Genomic DNA, 16,822 nt, shown 5'->3' with positions numbered 1-16,822 from the left:
AATTATATATATTTTATATTCTTTTGAGATTTTCTGAAATTTTTCTAATTTTTTAGATTTTATATTTTTAATTTATTTTTTTCTTATTTTTTGAAATATTTATATTATATAAGTTTTTTATTTTTTTATATAATTTATATTATATAAAAAACTTTTAAGAATTTATTTTTTTAAAGATGCTACGCCATTAAAATGACATGTAGAACAACACTTTGTAACATGATTTCATTGGCTAAATATTCCACTTATTTTGAACTAAATTTATAACCAGTATATAATTTAAGTATCAATATAAGACAAATTTTAAATATTAATAGATATAACTCAAGAGTCAAATAGTGATATAATGCACCTACCAATAAATCTATTTTAGCCCTTGGCGTTTTACTTTGTCAGATGTTGTCAAATATAACTGTGAAATACTAGTATACTAATTATAAAAGGGCTCAAATAAAAAATCAGCTTTCAAACAATTGTATTTTTCTTACTTCAGTTTTTTTTTGTCAAAATTTACACCTAAATTATCATTCCAATACATTTTTTGATCTAATTGTTTGTTTTGAGTTAAAAAAAAAAACTCCTATACCAATTATATTGTAACATTACATTTATAACTAAAATAAAAGCTAACAAAGTTAAATTAATTTAAAAAGAAAAAAAATAATTATATTTATAATTAAATTAGAAAAAGTGAAGTTTTTTTTTTTTTTAAATTCTTGTTCATCTTCGTCCTTCTCTTTTCTTCTTTCTTCAAGTTGTTTTTCACATAGCAATTATACAAATTGCTCGATGCGGAACTTCCATTGGATTAAACCATACAACATAAAGAAACTTAACCTTTCCATTTTGAAGCTGACACTCAACATGCTTTTGGAAACTACATTTGGCCAATAATTGCCTCTTCCGCCAAGAAAACTTAAATAAAAAAACTTGGCTCTCCAACTTTATCAACTAATGACCAAAACTCAAACCACAATATCACCAGGATAACTATAAGAGGAACCTAAACAGGAATTAAAACCCTCACAATGAAAGTAAAAGAAAAAGGAATCCATATCAGAGAAGTGGTAGAAAACTCCACTGCTTCGGAAAAAAGTATATAGTTTATTGTTTTTTAATTTTTGATGGCATTGAAATTATAAGAGTAGGAAGTAAGGCAAGATGAAACTCGGGAAACCCAAGAACTGAGATGAATCAATTTTAGCTGAAAAATTCCCCCCCCCCTTTTTTTTTGTTCATCCAAGAAGATAAAGTAACTGATATAGCAAAAAGTGATTTCACCTTCTATTTGGCAAAGAAAAAATAAAATAAAATATTACTTAAAAACTAATAAATCAGTAAGAAACCAAGTGTCACGTTCTAATTGATTGGGTTTTTTTTTTTTTTAACAGAGTTAACCATGGGGCAAATATGTAACAATGATGATTTCAGTATAACTTTATTTTGGAAGGTAATTTTTTATTTAAGCTTAACAAAAACTAAAGACAAAACCGATTTCAAGCTTAATTTTTAAAAAATATTATATATAATGAAATTCGGAACCTTTAGCTCCATAGATATATACCAAAAAACCATATCATTAAACCAAAATACGTATTCTTATCCAGTAGTAAGATAAATTTTTAAAGCAACCACCAACACAAGATAACGTGAGAAGTATTTTTCCAATAAGAAAGAGTTAAAGAAATTACACGCTCATCGACATTTCTGACGAGCGAGGCCTGGATCTTGTTGCAGCAGCTCCCTCAAGTTGTTCTCCACCTCCGCCAGCTGTTTTTCCATGTACTCCTTTGAGCTCTGTCAATAACTCAATTAGGTTAGCTTCAAACTGAATGGATCCGCATGCTTGGTCACTATCAGATTAAACCACCTCAAGCTATCTAACGAGCCAAACTCAAAGTACTCTAAATCAAACTCTAACATAAGTAATCCAAGTTTGGAGTCGGAGCTCATTTTTTACCAAAGTAAACATAGTTTAATTCAGCCTAATCAAGCAAGTTTAAGCAAACCAAATTCAAGCTTTAAAGTAAAACTCGGTCAAACTCGAATTCAGCTTCGAGCCATGAATTATTAGTCAAGTTTGAGCTTCTTCATAGCAGTCAAAAATTGCTCAGAGTAGCATAAGAGCTTCAAGATGAGGATGGACATATATAAATGAGAGCAATGCCATTTGCTTACTTGGACGCTTATGTTGATCTTATGACCAATAAAAGAAAAAAGACCTATGTTGATCAGACTGGAGTATCAGGCATGGGTATACTTAATTTTTTTTTTCTAGTTGTTTGGGGGATCCTAGGAGGGTCTGGGACATCCTCATACCCCATGTCTAGATATGGGTTGGATGCTAGTGCCAAATAGGGGTACTTAAGACAAATGAACAACAGAATAATATAGCTTTGACTCATTTATTTTAAACCAACTACCATGCAACAAATAATGATGCCTCATCCAAAAACTAATATTATAGTTATTTTTCACGAAAGCCTCTCATCTAGAAGAAAGTTTGCCCTGAACACTCGACCAGGCCAATCAAGAACTACCGAATTAAAATTCTCTACAAATTCGGATTGAAATTTGGTTAACGAATCTACAGGTATAAAAGAAAATTGCACTTGCATTGTTCTTTGTTTCTTACTTTCTTGGTAAAACCTTAAAGAGCAATAAGTTCTTATAACAATTAAGCTTAGGAATTTCATAAGATTAAACAGCCACAATAGATCACAAAAATAGATGCCATATAATAACAATAAATCCCATAATGGTTCAACATATGGTAATTATGGCATATAATAAAAAAACACATATGCAAACATGGTGAGGTGACATATTGAATACAACGTTGTTGAGGGCTTAAGCCGCACTTTAGGTTCTAGAACTGTTATTGCCTAGGACATAATGCACAATAAAGCACTCGCTTGAGTAAGGTAAGGCACAATACGTACATATGTGTGTTTTACTACATGTACTTGTTTGAGTGTGGATATACAGTACAATAGTAAACCCTAAAAAATGGTCAAGTTTTTCTTACAAAACATACAAAAATTTCAATTTCTTTTATGATTTCCTTATGGTCTCATGCCTGCTTTTGATACTCAAATACAAAGTAGAGAGTTTGAGACTATCCTCTTACTAGAGGTAGAAACACAGCTAGTAGCAGCAGGCATGCCCCTAATCAAATCCGCCTCGCCAAAAAAGGTCTTAAGGCGCTTTGTTATTTGACACTAACGTGCAACACCTTGGCACACACCTTGACAACATTTAAATATAGTGGAACTATGTCCTTTCAGCAGGCTTTGTGATATTGATAAATAATTAAAATATCTAACAGAAGGGACAGTTTGAACTGGTAATGGATACAGACGAGGAGAAAAACATTTAAAAAACAAAATACAGACACAAATCGAAAAATATGATTCAAGAGGAGAAGATGCAAGCATAAAAAGCCTTACATGACCATAGAAAATTACCTGTAATGAACCAATTGCAGATTCACTATCTTTCAGCTTCTGTTCTTGTTCATTCACTAAAACTGACTTCGGCTCTAAAACAAACCTGGACAGATGATAAAAAGAGAGGCAAATATAAATGTCCATCAGTCCATGTCATGTATTGTTCCTCATGGTCCATGAATCATTAAAAACATTTAATTAAGTCAACGGCCACTCACGTTCTCCCTGCAAAACAATAAACAAACAGGTTATAGCTCTGCAGATTTGGCACAATCAATCTATAGTCTAGGTAAAAGTTAGGGTTGACCAAAAAACTGAAAAAAAAAAGAAGAAAGAACTGTAGTGTTCAATTTTGGTTTCTATTAAATACAATTCAGCTTCAGTTCAGGTAATGATTAAAATATATTTGGTTCCATTCCACTTTTGGTTCAAAAGTTAAAAAAACTGCAACTGTACGACCGAACAGAATTCTTTTTTTTTTTTTTTTCTAATTAGCTTTCTGTTTTTCTAAGATATAAAATAAATACTATCTATTTAGATTAGTGAAAATAAAAACTTTAAAAACCTATATAGAAGAATTTGTTAATTAAAAACCAATGAATCAAACCAAATCAATTCGGACAGAGGGAATTTAATTTGGTTTAGTTCTCTATAGCATTCAATTTGGATTTTGAAAATAGAAATACTGCTCATTAACTGCAATTTTTTTCCAAAACCGAACCAAATCGTTATCACCTCTAGGTTAAATAGAGCTCATAAGTCACAACATATGAAACAGCCCTAAACAGAATGCAAGGCTGTGAAACTAAAGAGAACTCTAAACCTAGCACCCTGATATGTGAACGTTCTATCGTTGTGAATGAGAAAACACAATACTAGTATCTTATTCCAACGTAAAACCACAGCTTCTGTAGCATACCTATGGATTTGTATGTATTTGTATCATCAGGCAGCTGATTCAACTCCTCCAATGTTAAGAAAGCACGCTTCTTTTCACCTTCCTTCGTTCGCATCTGGTTTTGCACCTAGATGTCACAAGATTCACTCATTCAGCCTTGGAGGCTAAAGATACCTTTCACAAGTCCCCAATTTGGAGAAAAATGATAGTTGGGTGCAAAACTAACATCAATAATACAACAGAAACTATTGCACATAAACACTGTTTTTTGGTTTTCTGGGATTATTTCAAAAAGGGCCATTGTTGCTTCTGACTTTTAATTTTTCTTGAAGTATCCATATCCTCTGACACATCCGAACATAGGTATAGGCATATGACTTTTAATCCTTCCAAATGCATTGAAAAACTTAGAAAAAAATTTGGACATATCCATGTAAGACACATACCCATATTTGACATTCACATTTGAGTTTCCATCACAAGATGTGGTAGATTAAACATGCACTCAAAGGAGTCACATAAAGAAGGATTAATTGGATTCAGGAATACGAAAAAAATGCCAGGAGGACGGTTCATTGGCCGTATGTCCCAGAGTAATTCAACCTATAATGTTTAACATAAACATGGCACAGAAGGTTTGTTTTCCGATAACAATTTCGTCATATGTAAAATAAGGATTTTTCATATTTTAAAGAACTCCATACACTCTAAATGCAAACGAACCATAGACTATTCAGATGTAAAATCACACAACCTAGTATTCAACACTAAAAATAACCGTCCACATGAGGTGAACTGTCTGGAAAAAGCTCTTGCCACTCGTGAAGGCAGCGACCGTCCCAAATAATGTATACTTAAGATGGCATCAGATCAATTATCAGTACTATAGAGTTTGAAAGAAGTCACAAAATAACAGGTATTATACAAACCACATGATCATGCCATTTCTGAATCCTATATACCCTCCATGGGTTTACTTGAAAAGGGTCCAAATGCTGTTTCTAGAATACCCTAAATTATAAAATCATTTTTGTTTTTCCCTGACAACTCCAACAACTTATACCATATCATCTCTGCCTTTAATAGTGGGTAAACAGTGTACTATGCTTGCATTTGCACGCCTATGTCCAAATAAATGTCACACACCTGCACTTTAAGAAAAATAAAAATTGGAGCACCATGGTTACTATCTTGCTAACTGGACTCCAGTGAGGGTTGGAATATAGTTATGCACCCAATAAAGGTATATTAAAATTTATTCTAATTATTTTCATATCTTTGAATAATCATATCTCGCATTCATCTCCAAATATGTATCAGACATAACTATTTTAAGAAAAATAAATGAAAAGTTCGAGTAACATTGCCTACTAAGCCGAAAATAACACTTACCTGTTTCAATTTGCCGGTGAGCTCAATCATTCGACCTTGAATCTCTAAAAATGCCTGTAATCGAACACAAAATCGTCAACATTTTTGTGATTTATCTCACTTCATTTCAACTTTGCGGTAATGAAACCAAATCAAATAACGAATTGTTTAGAAAACAAACCAAGAGAATGATTGATTCTTACAGTTTTGTTAACTTCGTCGGCCATATCTGAAGATTCAAGCAGAAGAAATCAGCAATAAAAAAAAAGCAACAGTTCTGACATTTATTTACACACTCAAATAAAAACTATAACTAACGGGAAAAATGAAATTAAAGGGAAAAGGGTCGCACCTACCTGTGTGAAGGAACTTAACTTCTATTTGGATCTTTCCGGTTTCAGGTCGGGTAATCCGATAAAGACAGATCGGAGTGTTGGGGCGAGAAGAGACGAGAGAGCAGAGTATTGCCGCCGTGAACACAGCGAATGGTTATGTGAAATTAAGATTTTATATATTTTTTTATCCAACGGCCAACATTATCTTTTATGTATCCAACGGGTCATGTTGGTTTCAGTATATATTAATAGGGTAAACTACAGTTAAACTCACTAAACTATTAAAAAAATTATATTTTAGTCACTTAATTTAAAAAAATTAATTCAAAATTTTCATTTAAATAAATATTTTTTTAAGTCACATTGAATAACATTAATTATTTATTTATGAAATAAGTAACATATAATGTTAATTTTAAAATTTAAATCAAAATAGAAATTCGACATTCGCTTGACAAAATAAATACTATAATTGTTTAAAGGTAAAATCCAAGCAAAAAGTTTTTTAGCCACCGAGACGGGTTTAGATTCACTTTATATTTATATAATGAGTTAGAAAGTTTTTTTTTTATTTTTTATGTTCATTTTATTATTTATATTTAGAATTTATGATTACTTTTTTTAATAATTTCATCTTTAATATAAAAAAAAAGAAAGTGAAAGCCACATGCAATTAAATTCTTTAAATTATAATTTACATTTAATTAAACCTTAAAATATAGTTTTGCTTTAAAGTTCTTGAGGATGTGTTAAGTGGCGATGAAATAAAATGCAGCTTAAATGTTATATATTTTATTATATTTTAATAATATTTATAATTCTTAATAGTTTTTTATATATTTTTATATTTTTTAGTATTTAATTTTTTTAATAATATTTTTACTTTTTATAATAGTTTAATAATTTATAGGCTTAATTACTAAAAAACCATAATTTATTTTGTGAGGGCTTTTTTATATTTAAGCCAAAATTATGGTATTTGAGGTTCCGCAACTCGAACCACCAATCAAGGCTTAAAAAAATAACATATTAACCAACATGGTACCACTTAAACCACCTCTCCCCAATAATTTCTTTTTTTTTAACTTTTAATAATTTTATAATTTTAATCTTATTAATATGGTATTATTTATTTTATTTTAAATAATTTTAGATAAAAATTAAATGATAAATTTTAAATATTTAATTTGTAATAAAATGAGGAGATAAAGAATAAGATTTTGAAAAATAAAATTAACTTAATATTTTTCAAGTGATAAGTAGTTATTAAAATTAAATTGATTTTCATATAAGACGGACTAAACTTACCCCTTTAAAATAGCCCAACATCCAAGCAGCCCAGAAAAGAGTTCAGGACAGCAGTAAACACTTTGACTGAGCTGATCCAATCCAGTGGTAACGCAGACAGAAAATGGATTCAAGAGAAGACGACGGCGGAGAGCCACTTAGCCGGATGGCGGAGTGGCGTGATGTGACGCCTCTTCCTCAAGACGACGGTCCTAACCCCGTCGTCCCCATCGCCTACAAGGAAGAATTCCGTGAAACCATGGATTACTTCCGGGCCATCTACAAAGCCGATGAACGCTCCCCTCGTGCCCTCCGCCTCACCCGACGAGCAATCCATCTCAATCCTGGCAATTACACTGTAAATCTTTATATATACGTTTTTTTTTTGTTGTTTCTTCTTTTAATGGCCTCTTTTTCGATGCTCAAAATCTGTAAATCTTTGTTTTTTGTGGTGTTACTGAAGGTTTGGCATTTTAGGCGACTCGTGCTCGAAGCACTTAATGCCGATTTGGACGAGGAATTGGATTTTCTTCAACGGATTGCTAATTCTAACTCTAAGAATTATCAGTTATGGTAAGTTTTATCTTTCAATTTAATTCCTTCCTTCTGTTCATACATGAAGAAAAGTGTTCTGTCTTGAAATTGATTTGTGGATTCTTTTCATTTTGAGTCAATCCTCTGCTGATCATTTGGATGTTCAAAAGGATTGATCTTTGGGTGTTGGAGGATCACATCATACTCTTGTATCTATATCCCGATATATGACAAACGCAAGTGTCAAAGTATTATTTGGAAAATGAAAATTCCCCCCTGTTTGCAATTGAGAATTTGTACACTGGCATGGAAATCATGACATCAAAATCTTTGAAGTAAAACAATGACTTGCTGTAAATTAGATTTCAAATGTGTTTTCTTTTAAATGATTTTATTTATTCCTAGCGGGCTTTTGATGTTTGCAATTATATGCTTTCAGTTTCATTCATAGCTTTGCAAACATGCATGTTATGTTTTAAGTTTTTAATTGTATGCTTAATACAATATCGAAATAGTTACTGAATCTTGATAAAAGGCAAGTTTAGAAAGAATGCATTCTCCTATCATTTTGTTCAAATTGTTGATCAGATTTGTAGCACTTATAATGGGATCAAACTTGAAAATCTTAAAAGTGAAACTACGGCTTCTCGAAATAAATTTGGATTTCAAATGAATTTTCAGAATCTTGTGATTTTATTTGTACCATGCATGATTTTAACGTTTGCAAAGATATGCTGAGCTTCACTATTCATAGCTTTGCAAACATGCATGTTATGTGCCAGTTGTATGCATAATTTATTATGGAAATGGTTATTGAATCCTGATATAGTACAAGGTCTGACCAATTTTCCTCAGCTATAGTAATATTGTTTGAAGTTGTTGCGAGATTATGAACTTTGAAATCTTTAGTCCTATGGTACTGCGATTCTTCTTTTTGTCCTGAAGTACTCTTGTCTAACACTTATATCAGATAGATACACAGACATGAGTATGGGGATATGATCCTCCAAGGATCCTTTAAATACATAAAAGTTTTGGAAAAAAAATTGAATAGACTCGTGTCTAACACATAACCTTGTCTGACAGTTGCACTTTAGTTTGATTAACATAGCTTTAGACAATTTTATTGATTTCATGTTCTACTATCTATTTATTTTCTTTCTCGCCGTATCCATTAAATGGTAATTTTGCTATAAATTTCTTTAGGCACCATCGGCGGTGGGTTGTCGAGAGATTGGGAGCTAATGCTAGAGCCAAGGAGCTTAATCTCATTAAGAAGATACTATCAATTGATGCCAAAAACTATCATGCCTGGTCACATAGGCAGGTTGGTTAAACATATATTGCAGATTATTGACTGAAATATTAAGAAGTCCCTTGAACTACTTCATCTTTTTAAAACAAGCCCTTTTTCTTTTATCGTATTCGAATAAACCCTCATCCTTTGATTTGTACCTATAAGCTTTAACTTAAAATGAAAGGTTGATTTATGTTAAAGGGTATATTTAGGTATGAGTTAAAGGTTAGGGGTCCTATTTTGGTAAAAGTTAAAGGTCTAGGCTTATACCAATAAAAAGTTAAGGGCTTATTTGGGCACAATAAGCCTATTTTGGCCAAGCCTCTTTTATTTCTTGATTTTTTGTTTGTTTTAAGCTTTTTATATATTATTGGAGAATCAAAGTTAAAATGTAAGTGTTTTCTTTGAGTGTAGTGGGTGCTTCAGGCATTAGGAGGCTGGGAAGATGAACTTGATTATTGTCAGCAACTTCTTGAAGAAGATATCTTTAATAATTCTGCTTGGAACCAGGTATGGTGTACTGTTTTACTTTATGGTACCTGCACTCAGGGGTGAGTGTTTAATATGGGTATATGTTCAACTTGACTATGCTCAATTTTACCTAAGTTTTCCAATACATGTGGAGAACCTTACCCTCACTCCTATGTTAGAATATGCAGTTTTCTGCTCGCCATGACTTTACCTGAGTTTTATGTATATATGCTTGAACTGTTCCCAAACTGGATTTATCTAACACTTTAACCCCAATCTTGACTCATCTTACTCTAAATTTTACATAATAGTTTATATTTTATTAACTTTTACGCCCTGCCCCCCGAACCCAATTTTCATAAAACAACTGCTCTTATAGGCCAAACCCTATGGGTTTGGATTATTTTGCCAACCCTATACATGATGCACTGACAATGCAAGAGTATCAACGAAGATTCTCGTGAAGTTTGATAAATTACTTCACATCACAACCTATATTTTCTTTGTTTCAAATATTATGTCAATTTCCATTTATTTGCAACAGAGATATTTTGTTGTAACAAGATCTCCTTACTTGGGAGGCCTGAAAGCCATGAGAGCATCTGAAGTAAGATACACTGTGGAAGCCATTCTGGCCAACCCAAACAATGAGTGTCCATGGAGATACCTCCAAGGTCTTTACAAAGACGATATTAAAGCTTTGGTTAATGATCCTGAGATCTCATCAGTATGTTTGAAGGTAATAAACACGAAAAACAACTACGTTTTTGCACTGAAAATGCTTCTCGATCTTCTTTGTCATGGTTTTCAGCCATGCCATGAGTTCAGAGATTCTGTAGTCGCTCTTCGAACTTCAGACACTGACCCGCTAGGTCCGGACCTGTCAATGGCAATTTGTGACATCTTGGAACATGTGGATTCCTTGAGAGCAAGCTATTGGATATGGCGCAAAAACAAGCTTTCTGTAGCAGCCGTATGATTACTTGATTAGTGGAAATGAGGTGAATAATGTTCAAACCATCTTGCTAAATTTGAAAAGTTGAACCATAAAAGTTCGGGTCGGTTCGGTTTGTATGTTAGAACCAGACATTAGCCTAAGGAGTACAAAAACTGGTTCAACCTCTAAAAGACGGATTTTATATACTTTTTTTTTCTTTCAAATATTCTGTATTAATGAGATTTTAAACTTTACCTACTTATTTTTTTTGGTATGAGTTTAATGGTTGTATGTATAAATTAAAACATATTAAATTTACTTTTATGTTTAATATTATAAATAAATTTAAATGATTTTATAGTTTTTTTATATATTTTGTAATTCAATACTTTATTTGATAAAAATACTGTCTTAAATTATTATTATTATTATTATTATTATTATTGTTGTTGTTGTTGTTGTTATTATATACAGTTTCTATGTCTGAATATGTGTTTATGGAATTTATTAAATTTTTATTTATGAAATCTATATATACTAAATGTTTTATTTTTAAAAAAAGATTTTTTTTTAAATTTAGAAACTCAAATCCTATAAATATTTTTATTATAATTAAATATAATTAGCATAAGTTATAACATATCAATTTATTTTTTTAAGTTGTTTCACAATTTAACTTTTAATAAATATATTTAATATAAATAATTTTGAATTTTTATATTAATAAAAAATCCATATTAAGAATTATAATTGGAATAAATTTCATTTAGCATGAATTGGAATGGGATCACCTTTTTATTTATTAATAAAAATTATTTTAAAAGATAATTTGTGAAACAAATTCAAAAATTAAAATAGTTTCAAAATCTATTTAAAGTAGAAACTTTATTATATTTAATATACAATCATACTTAATAAATTTAACTTCAAGAAAAATGTAGAATATATATTTTTTGGTAAATTATAGAATTAGTCATTTAACTATTAACGTGTTTCTGTTTTGGTTATCTAACTATGAAAATTTTCAATTCAGTTACTAATGTTTTAGATCGTTTTTATTTTGGTCACTTATATTTTAGATCTTTTTTATCTTTCTCACTTTCCTTTAAATTATTAACGGAAGTGGTAATGTGATCTTTTTCTGACTAGTGTCGCAACACATTTAGTCTTTAATATTTACATATTTTATCAATTTGTTCTAAATTTGAAATAATTCAATAAATTTAAATCCACATCTACAAATTCTATCAATTTGATTTTCAAACACATATAATTAAATATAAAGATAATTATATTTAAACATATATAATTAAATCTTGATAAACTTATATGTAAATTTGTAGCTTTATAAACTTAAACTCAGAACCCAAAACTCAATAAATTTGTGATTTTTATAAACTTCATTCATGATCCTGCTAATAGTATTCTGTTGACAGAGGAATCTATTTTTTCCTATGAAATTTAACAAATAATTAACAAAAATAAAAATAAAAAATGGAAAAACTTTCTAAAAGCCTTTTTCAAATTATTTTTTGTATTTTTGTTAACTTGAAGAAACGTGTAATAATCTGCACCCATTTCTAAGGTTAAAATTTTTTGTAAAATTTATTTTTATCTAAATTATTTGTAATTTATTTAGAAAAAAGATATAATTTTTTTGGGTTTTCAATTTCTCTAACTTGAATTTCAGATTTTATTTATCTTTAATATTTTTAGTTGCTTAGATACATATATTTTTTTTATATTTTAAAATTTCAAATATTTTTATTGTAAATTTTAAAATATTTAAAAGAAATAGGTTATGGCATCATCCACGTATCATAGTTAAGCATGTAAGGTGTTTTATATTTAACATCATTATAAAAAAGTACTAAAACCTTTAATGGAATGAAATTTTAGGTGCTAATTTGGGATAAAAAAATCATAAGTATCAACTTGCGAAAAGGTGTCAAGTTCGAAGGGCTAAATGCATATACAGCCTTATAAGTACAATTAAATATAAGCACATATAATATTATTTATAAAGATAATATTATATTTTGTAATTTTTGAATATTTAGAATTAAAATCAAATTGATAGAATGTGTAAATATTGATGACTAAATGTGTTATTATATCAATTAAAAAAATGTCACATCATCACTTACGTTAACCATTTATGGAGAGTGACCAAAATATAAATAATCTAAAATATTAGTGACTAAATTGAAAGTTTTCATGGTTGAGTGACCAAACCAGAAACACCTTAATAGTTGGATAACTAATTTTATAGTTTATACATAATTTTATTCCTTTTAAATTTGTATGCGTATCAATTTTAAAAATTTTAAAACTTTTCTCTTATATATTTCTTTTAACTTTTTGAATTCTATTCAAGTAAATACTGGTCAAAAAATTACAACACGTTTGGTTCACTGTAATAGAATAGAGCTGTAATGGAATAAAGCTGTAATAGCATTATTTTGTTTGGTTGAATGGAATAGATGTTATAATAGTATAAGAAAAAAGGCTTAAATGACCAAAGTACCCTTAGTAGAATTTTTTTCGGCAGATAATTATTGTTATTGTTATTAAATTTTAATAAAATTATTGTTAAATATATTTTTATTAAAAATAATAATAAATAATTTAATCATATTTTAACATAATTATTATTAAATATAATTTAATAAAATAATATATAATCTACTTTATTATTTTTAAATTGAATTACAATTTAATGTGCTAAAAGCAGGGAGAAGTTAAAAATTTATTTTAAGGGTTAAAAATGAATAATTAATTTATAAGAGATCAAATTATAATTTTATCATTATATTAATTTATGATTTGATAAGATTTAAAAGGTTTTTATTACAAATTTACCATTTTGGGAGAGTCACGTCTTCATGACTTTATTATTATGATATAAATTGAATTTAATCGAAAGAATACTTTTGCATGATATCTATACGAGGAATATATTAAATCCAATCAATTATAATACTTACAAAATTATATTTCAACAAAATTATCCGAAATTCATTAAAAATAGAAAAAGTAAAAAAGAATATTAAAAAAATCTTAGTATGGAATAATATTAAAAACTTTGGATCGATATGTACATGTGAATACAAAAATAAAACAATAACTATACCAATATTTTCTTTCTCGAAATTATTACATGCCAGAGAGATAGACTAGTGGTTCTACTACGGAGCTACCAATTTTTTTTTTCATTTGGTCAAATTCATTTTTTTGAGCAAATAAAATATAGTATTATAAACATTTAAACATGGATCTTTTAAGAATTTTGTATATAAAAATCTCAAAAATAATGAATACACCTACACTAGATACATCATACATATACTACTCAACACCTACAATCGAATGAATCCAAAAAACATAAATTGTAGATGGTGCAGATTATGTTGAACCTAGATAACAACTTATTCAAAGTATACTTTGCATCCATGTCATCAATCTCTTCCTTCGTTTCAGCTTCATTGAGAGACTTTGATATTGATTCGAATAACTGCTTATTCAAAGTATACTTTTCACTGTTATCAATCTTCAGACATTCCTCATCATAAATTTTCTTTTGCTGCATCTGAAGCACACTCTTACGCTTCTGAAAGAGCAACCACATGTCTAATTCTTTTATAATCCAAAGTACCTACAAATAATGCAGTAAATAGAACTTGCTCTTGGAAGTCACACTTTCAGTATACCATCACAGTATAGAGACCATTATTATGGCTCGGCCATTGATTAAGGCATCTGAGCCACTCTCGACTCTTGGCACATAATCAAAAATTTAATAAAAAACTTACCTTATGCCACTTCAATTGCCTTGCTTGTCCAACATCATCATTATCTTCATTCTCAGCCTCATTTTGCTCAAAATCATCCAGTAGACTCAGACATTGCTCCTTCCGATACTTTAATATCTAATTCACTTTAATCTAACAAAAAATCAGCAATAATAGAGTTTATATTGTCCCTTTGTACAATTATTAGGTCCATCCTTCAAAGCTAAAGAGAATACATACACATACACACACACAAAAAGAAAAAGAAAAACTGTTTGACATAGCAAATCCACCTTACATATACTTTCTCACTCCATCATAAGAACTTGAAGAGAAATTTCCAACAAATATAATTAACCTAAAATAACTTGAATTAACCATTACTTCACTTCCTATAAATCTAAAAATAACATAAATTCCTAAACACCAATATAAAATGCCTACAAAAAATCCAATTCCATCGTTACATAAAAAAAATACAATTGACCGTAAGCCAGCTTCCTATGAAACCAAAACCAATGACTGAGTGAAATTAACATAACTTGCTTAATTCCTAGATGAACAAATACAAAATTGAAGATAAATAAAGAACCGTAGCACCAAATGGACTAACATTTGCAGAGATCAAATGAAAGATATTCATTAAGAAAAGGGTTTATAGGGGGAAAAACACCCAACCTAGAATGGGAGATAAGAAGCTGAAAAATATATCAGAGACTCATAATAAATTTTGACAATCAAAGAATCAAATAAAAAAAAATAGCCGGTGCCTTCAATTTCATAAGCCAATGAAACAAAGAAATATATCAGAGACCCATAACAAATTTTGACAATCAAAGATGACCATGAGAAGAGTTATGAAGTTTTATACAAGAAGAGTTATGAAGTTACGAGGAAGGAGAAATAGAAAACAGGAGATGAAATAAAAAAAGAAAACGTACCGGAGATAAAGATGAAGGGCGAACGTGCTGTTGATTTGGGAAAAAATGTTGGAAGAAATCTGGAGCAAGGGAGAAGAAAGCAGGCTATTTTGGGGATAAATTTTACGCGTCTAGTTTTGAATAGCAATTCAGTGCCCTCACCCCGGAACCTATTACAGCATCTGAGGGAATATGAGCGTAATAGCAAATCGGTGGAATGAAGTAAATGGTGAACCAAACGGTGTAATAGCAAAAAATCACTATAGCGCGCGGAATTGGGTAAGAATATTGGAATGAAGTAAACGGTAAAAGTTAAACATTTTGAATTTATTAACTATATCTTAAATTTTTAAATATGTTTTATAATAATTTAACAATATTTTTATTTTAAATTTATTATTTTAAAAAATTTTAAGAGTGTAAAAAGCCCTCAAATTTTTTTTAAAAAAGTAATTAAGTCTCTCCTTTTTTTTTGCACTCGATTAAACACTTGAACTTTCAGAATAAATCAAAAAGGCCCTCAAACTTCTTCAAAAAAAGCAATTAAGCCCCTGTTTTTCACTCAATTGGGTAATTAAACTTTCAAAATGCATCAAAAAGATCCTCAAAATTTTTCAAAAAAGCAATTAAGCCCCTACTCTTATTAAAAATTATAACAAAATTGTAAAATATAATAAATTTTAATAAAAAATATTATAAATTTAAAATTTATTAAAAATTATAAATTTTTCTATAAAAATCGTAAAAAATTTAATTTTATAAAAATCATAAAAAAAATTTAATGACCCTAGTTTTTTTCAATTAAAGTCATTACGTGTCGCAACACAATGTAACATGTGGTAAAAATGATAAAAAATAAAAAGCAATAAAAGTTATAGAAAATTTATAAAATGCTTCTTTTGGTACGATAATTTTTATAATTTTTTTATGAAATTTATATTTCTTTATATTTTGTATAATTCTTATGACTTTATAATTTTTTTATAATTTTTATATTTCTATATATTTTATAATTTTTTTACGATTTTTATAAAATTTTACAAATTTTTACATTTTTTAATGATTTTTATATTTTTTTATATTTTTTTCTAATTTTTATGATTTTTATTAAAAATTTAATAATATTTATAGCTTTTATTGATTTTAATTTTTTATAATTTTTAATAAAATCAGAAGCTTAATTGCTTTTTTGAAAAAGTTTGAGGGCCTTTTTGAAGCATTTTGAAAGTTCAAGTACCTAATTGAGTGAAAAAAAGTATGAGCTTAATTGTTTTTTCTTGAAAAGGTTTAAGGGTTTTTTTGATGCATTCTAAATGTTTAAATACCCAAATAAGTGCAAAAAAAGGCAGGGACTTAATTGCTTTTTTTGGAAAAAGTTTGAAGGCATTTTACATTCTTAAACCTTTAATAAAGAATTTTAATTAGTTTTAGAATTTTAATTTTTTAATAATTATAATTTTAAAAAGTTGAAAATATTCTAACAATATTTTTAATTTTGAAAATCATTATTGGAAGAATAGTAATGGTTTGTT

At 28.9% G+C, this 16,822-nt stretch overlaps 2 protein-coding genes and 1 long non-coding RNA gene across 7 annotated transcripts; 1 reads left to right on the top strand and 2 right to left on the bottom strand.

Annotated features, from left to right (window-relative positions):
- Window positions 1-1,559: 1,559 nt before the first annotated feature.
- On the bottom strand, window positions 1,560-6,271 carry LOC121229085 (prefoldin subunit 1). 3 transcript variants are annotated; one of them, XM_041112310.1, is made up of 7 exons: window positions 6,071-6,271; window positions 5,922-5,947; window positions 5,740-5,793; window positions 4,369-4,474; window positions 3,668-3,674; window positions 3,468-3,552; window positions 1,560-1,797 (listed from the first exon to the last, which is right to left on the bottom strand). In XM_041112310.1, the coding sequence occupies exons 2-7, from the start codon at window positions 5,943-5,945 to the stop codon at window positions 1,696-1,698; spliced, it is 378 nt and encodes a 125-aa protein (XP_040968244.1). In that variant the 5' UTR covers window positions 5,946-5,947; window positions 6,071-6,271; the 3' UTR covers window positions 1,560-1,695. The 3 variants fall into 3 exon arrangements, with proteins under 3 accessions (XP_040968244.1, XP_040968243.1, XP_040968245.1); XM_041112309.1 differs by having other exon boundaries at window positions 6,075-6,271; XM_041112311.1 differs by lacking the exons at window positions 5,740-5,793; window positions 5,922-5,947; window positions 6,071-6,271 and adding an exon at window positions 5,411-5,569.
- A 1,077-nt stretch (window positions 6,272-7,348) lies between these two features.
- LOC107904382 (protein farnesyltransferase/geranylgeranyltransferase type-1 subunit alpha) lies at window positions 7,349-10,932 on the top strand. The gene is made up of 5 exons (XM_016830736.2): window positions 7,349-7,698; window positions 7,804-7,913; window positions 9,081-9,201; window positions 9,586-9,681; window positions 10,187-10,932. The coding sequence occupies exons 1-5, from the start codon at window positions 7,465-7,467 to the stop codon at window positions 10,619-10,621; spliced, it is 996 nt and encodes a 331-aa protein (XP_016686225.2). The 5' UTR covers window positions 7,349-7,464; the 3' UTR covers window positions 10,622-10,932.
- A 2,721-nt stretch (window positions 10,933-13,653) lies between these two features.
- On the bottom strand, window positions 13,654-15,542 carry LOC107904384 (uncharacterized). 3 transcript variants are annotated; one of them, XR_005926571.1, is made up of 3 exons: window positions 15,312-15,522; window positions 14,392-14,523; window positions 13,654-14,234 (listed from the first exon to the last, which is right to left on the bottom strand). It is a non-coding gene; the product is annotated as an uncharacterized lncRNA (long non-coding RNA). The 3 variants fall into 3 exon arrangements; XR_005926570.1 differs by having other exon boundaries at window positions 13,654-14,523; window positions 15,312-15,542; XR_005926572.1 differs by having other exon boundaries at window positions 13,654-14,516; window positions 15,312-15,542.
- Window positions 15,543-16,822: the final 1,280 nt, after the last annotated feature.

The sequence above is a fragment of the Gossypium hirsutum genome, chromosome A05, assembly GCF_007990345.1.
Source record: "Gossypium hirsutum isolate 1008001.06 chromosome A05, Gossypium_hirsutum_v2.1, whole genome shotgun sequence".
Lineage (NCBI taxonomy): Eukaryota > Viridiplantae > Streptophyta > Magnoliopsida > Malvales > Malvaceae > Gossypium > Gossypium hirsutum.
The sequence above is the reverse complement of the archived record's forward strand: the minus strand, read 5'-3'. Positions and strand labels throughout refer to the sequence as shown.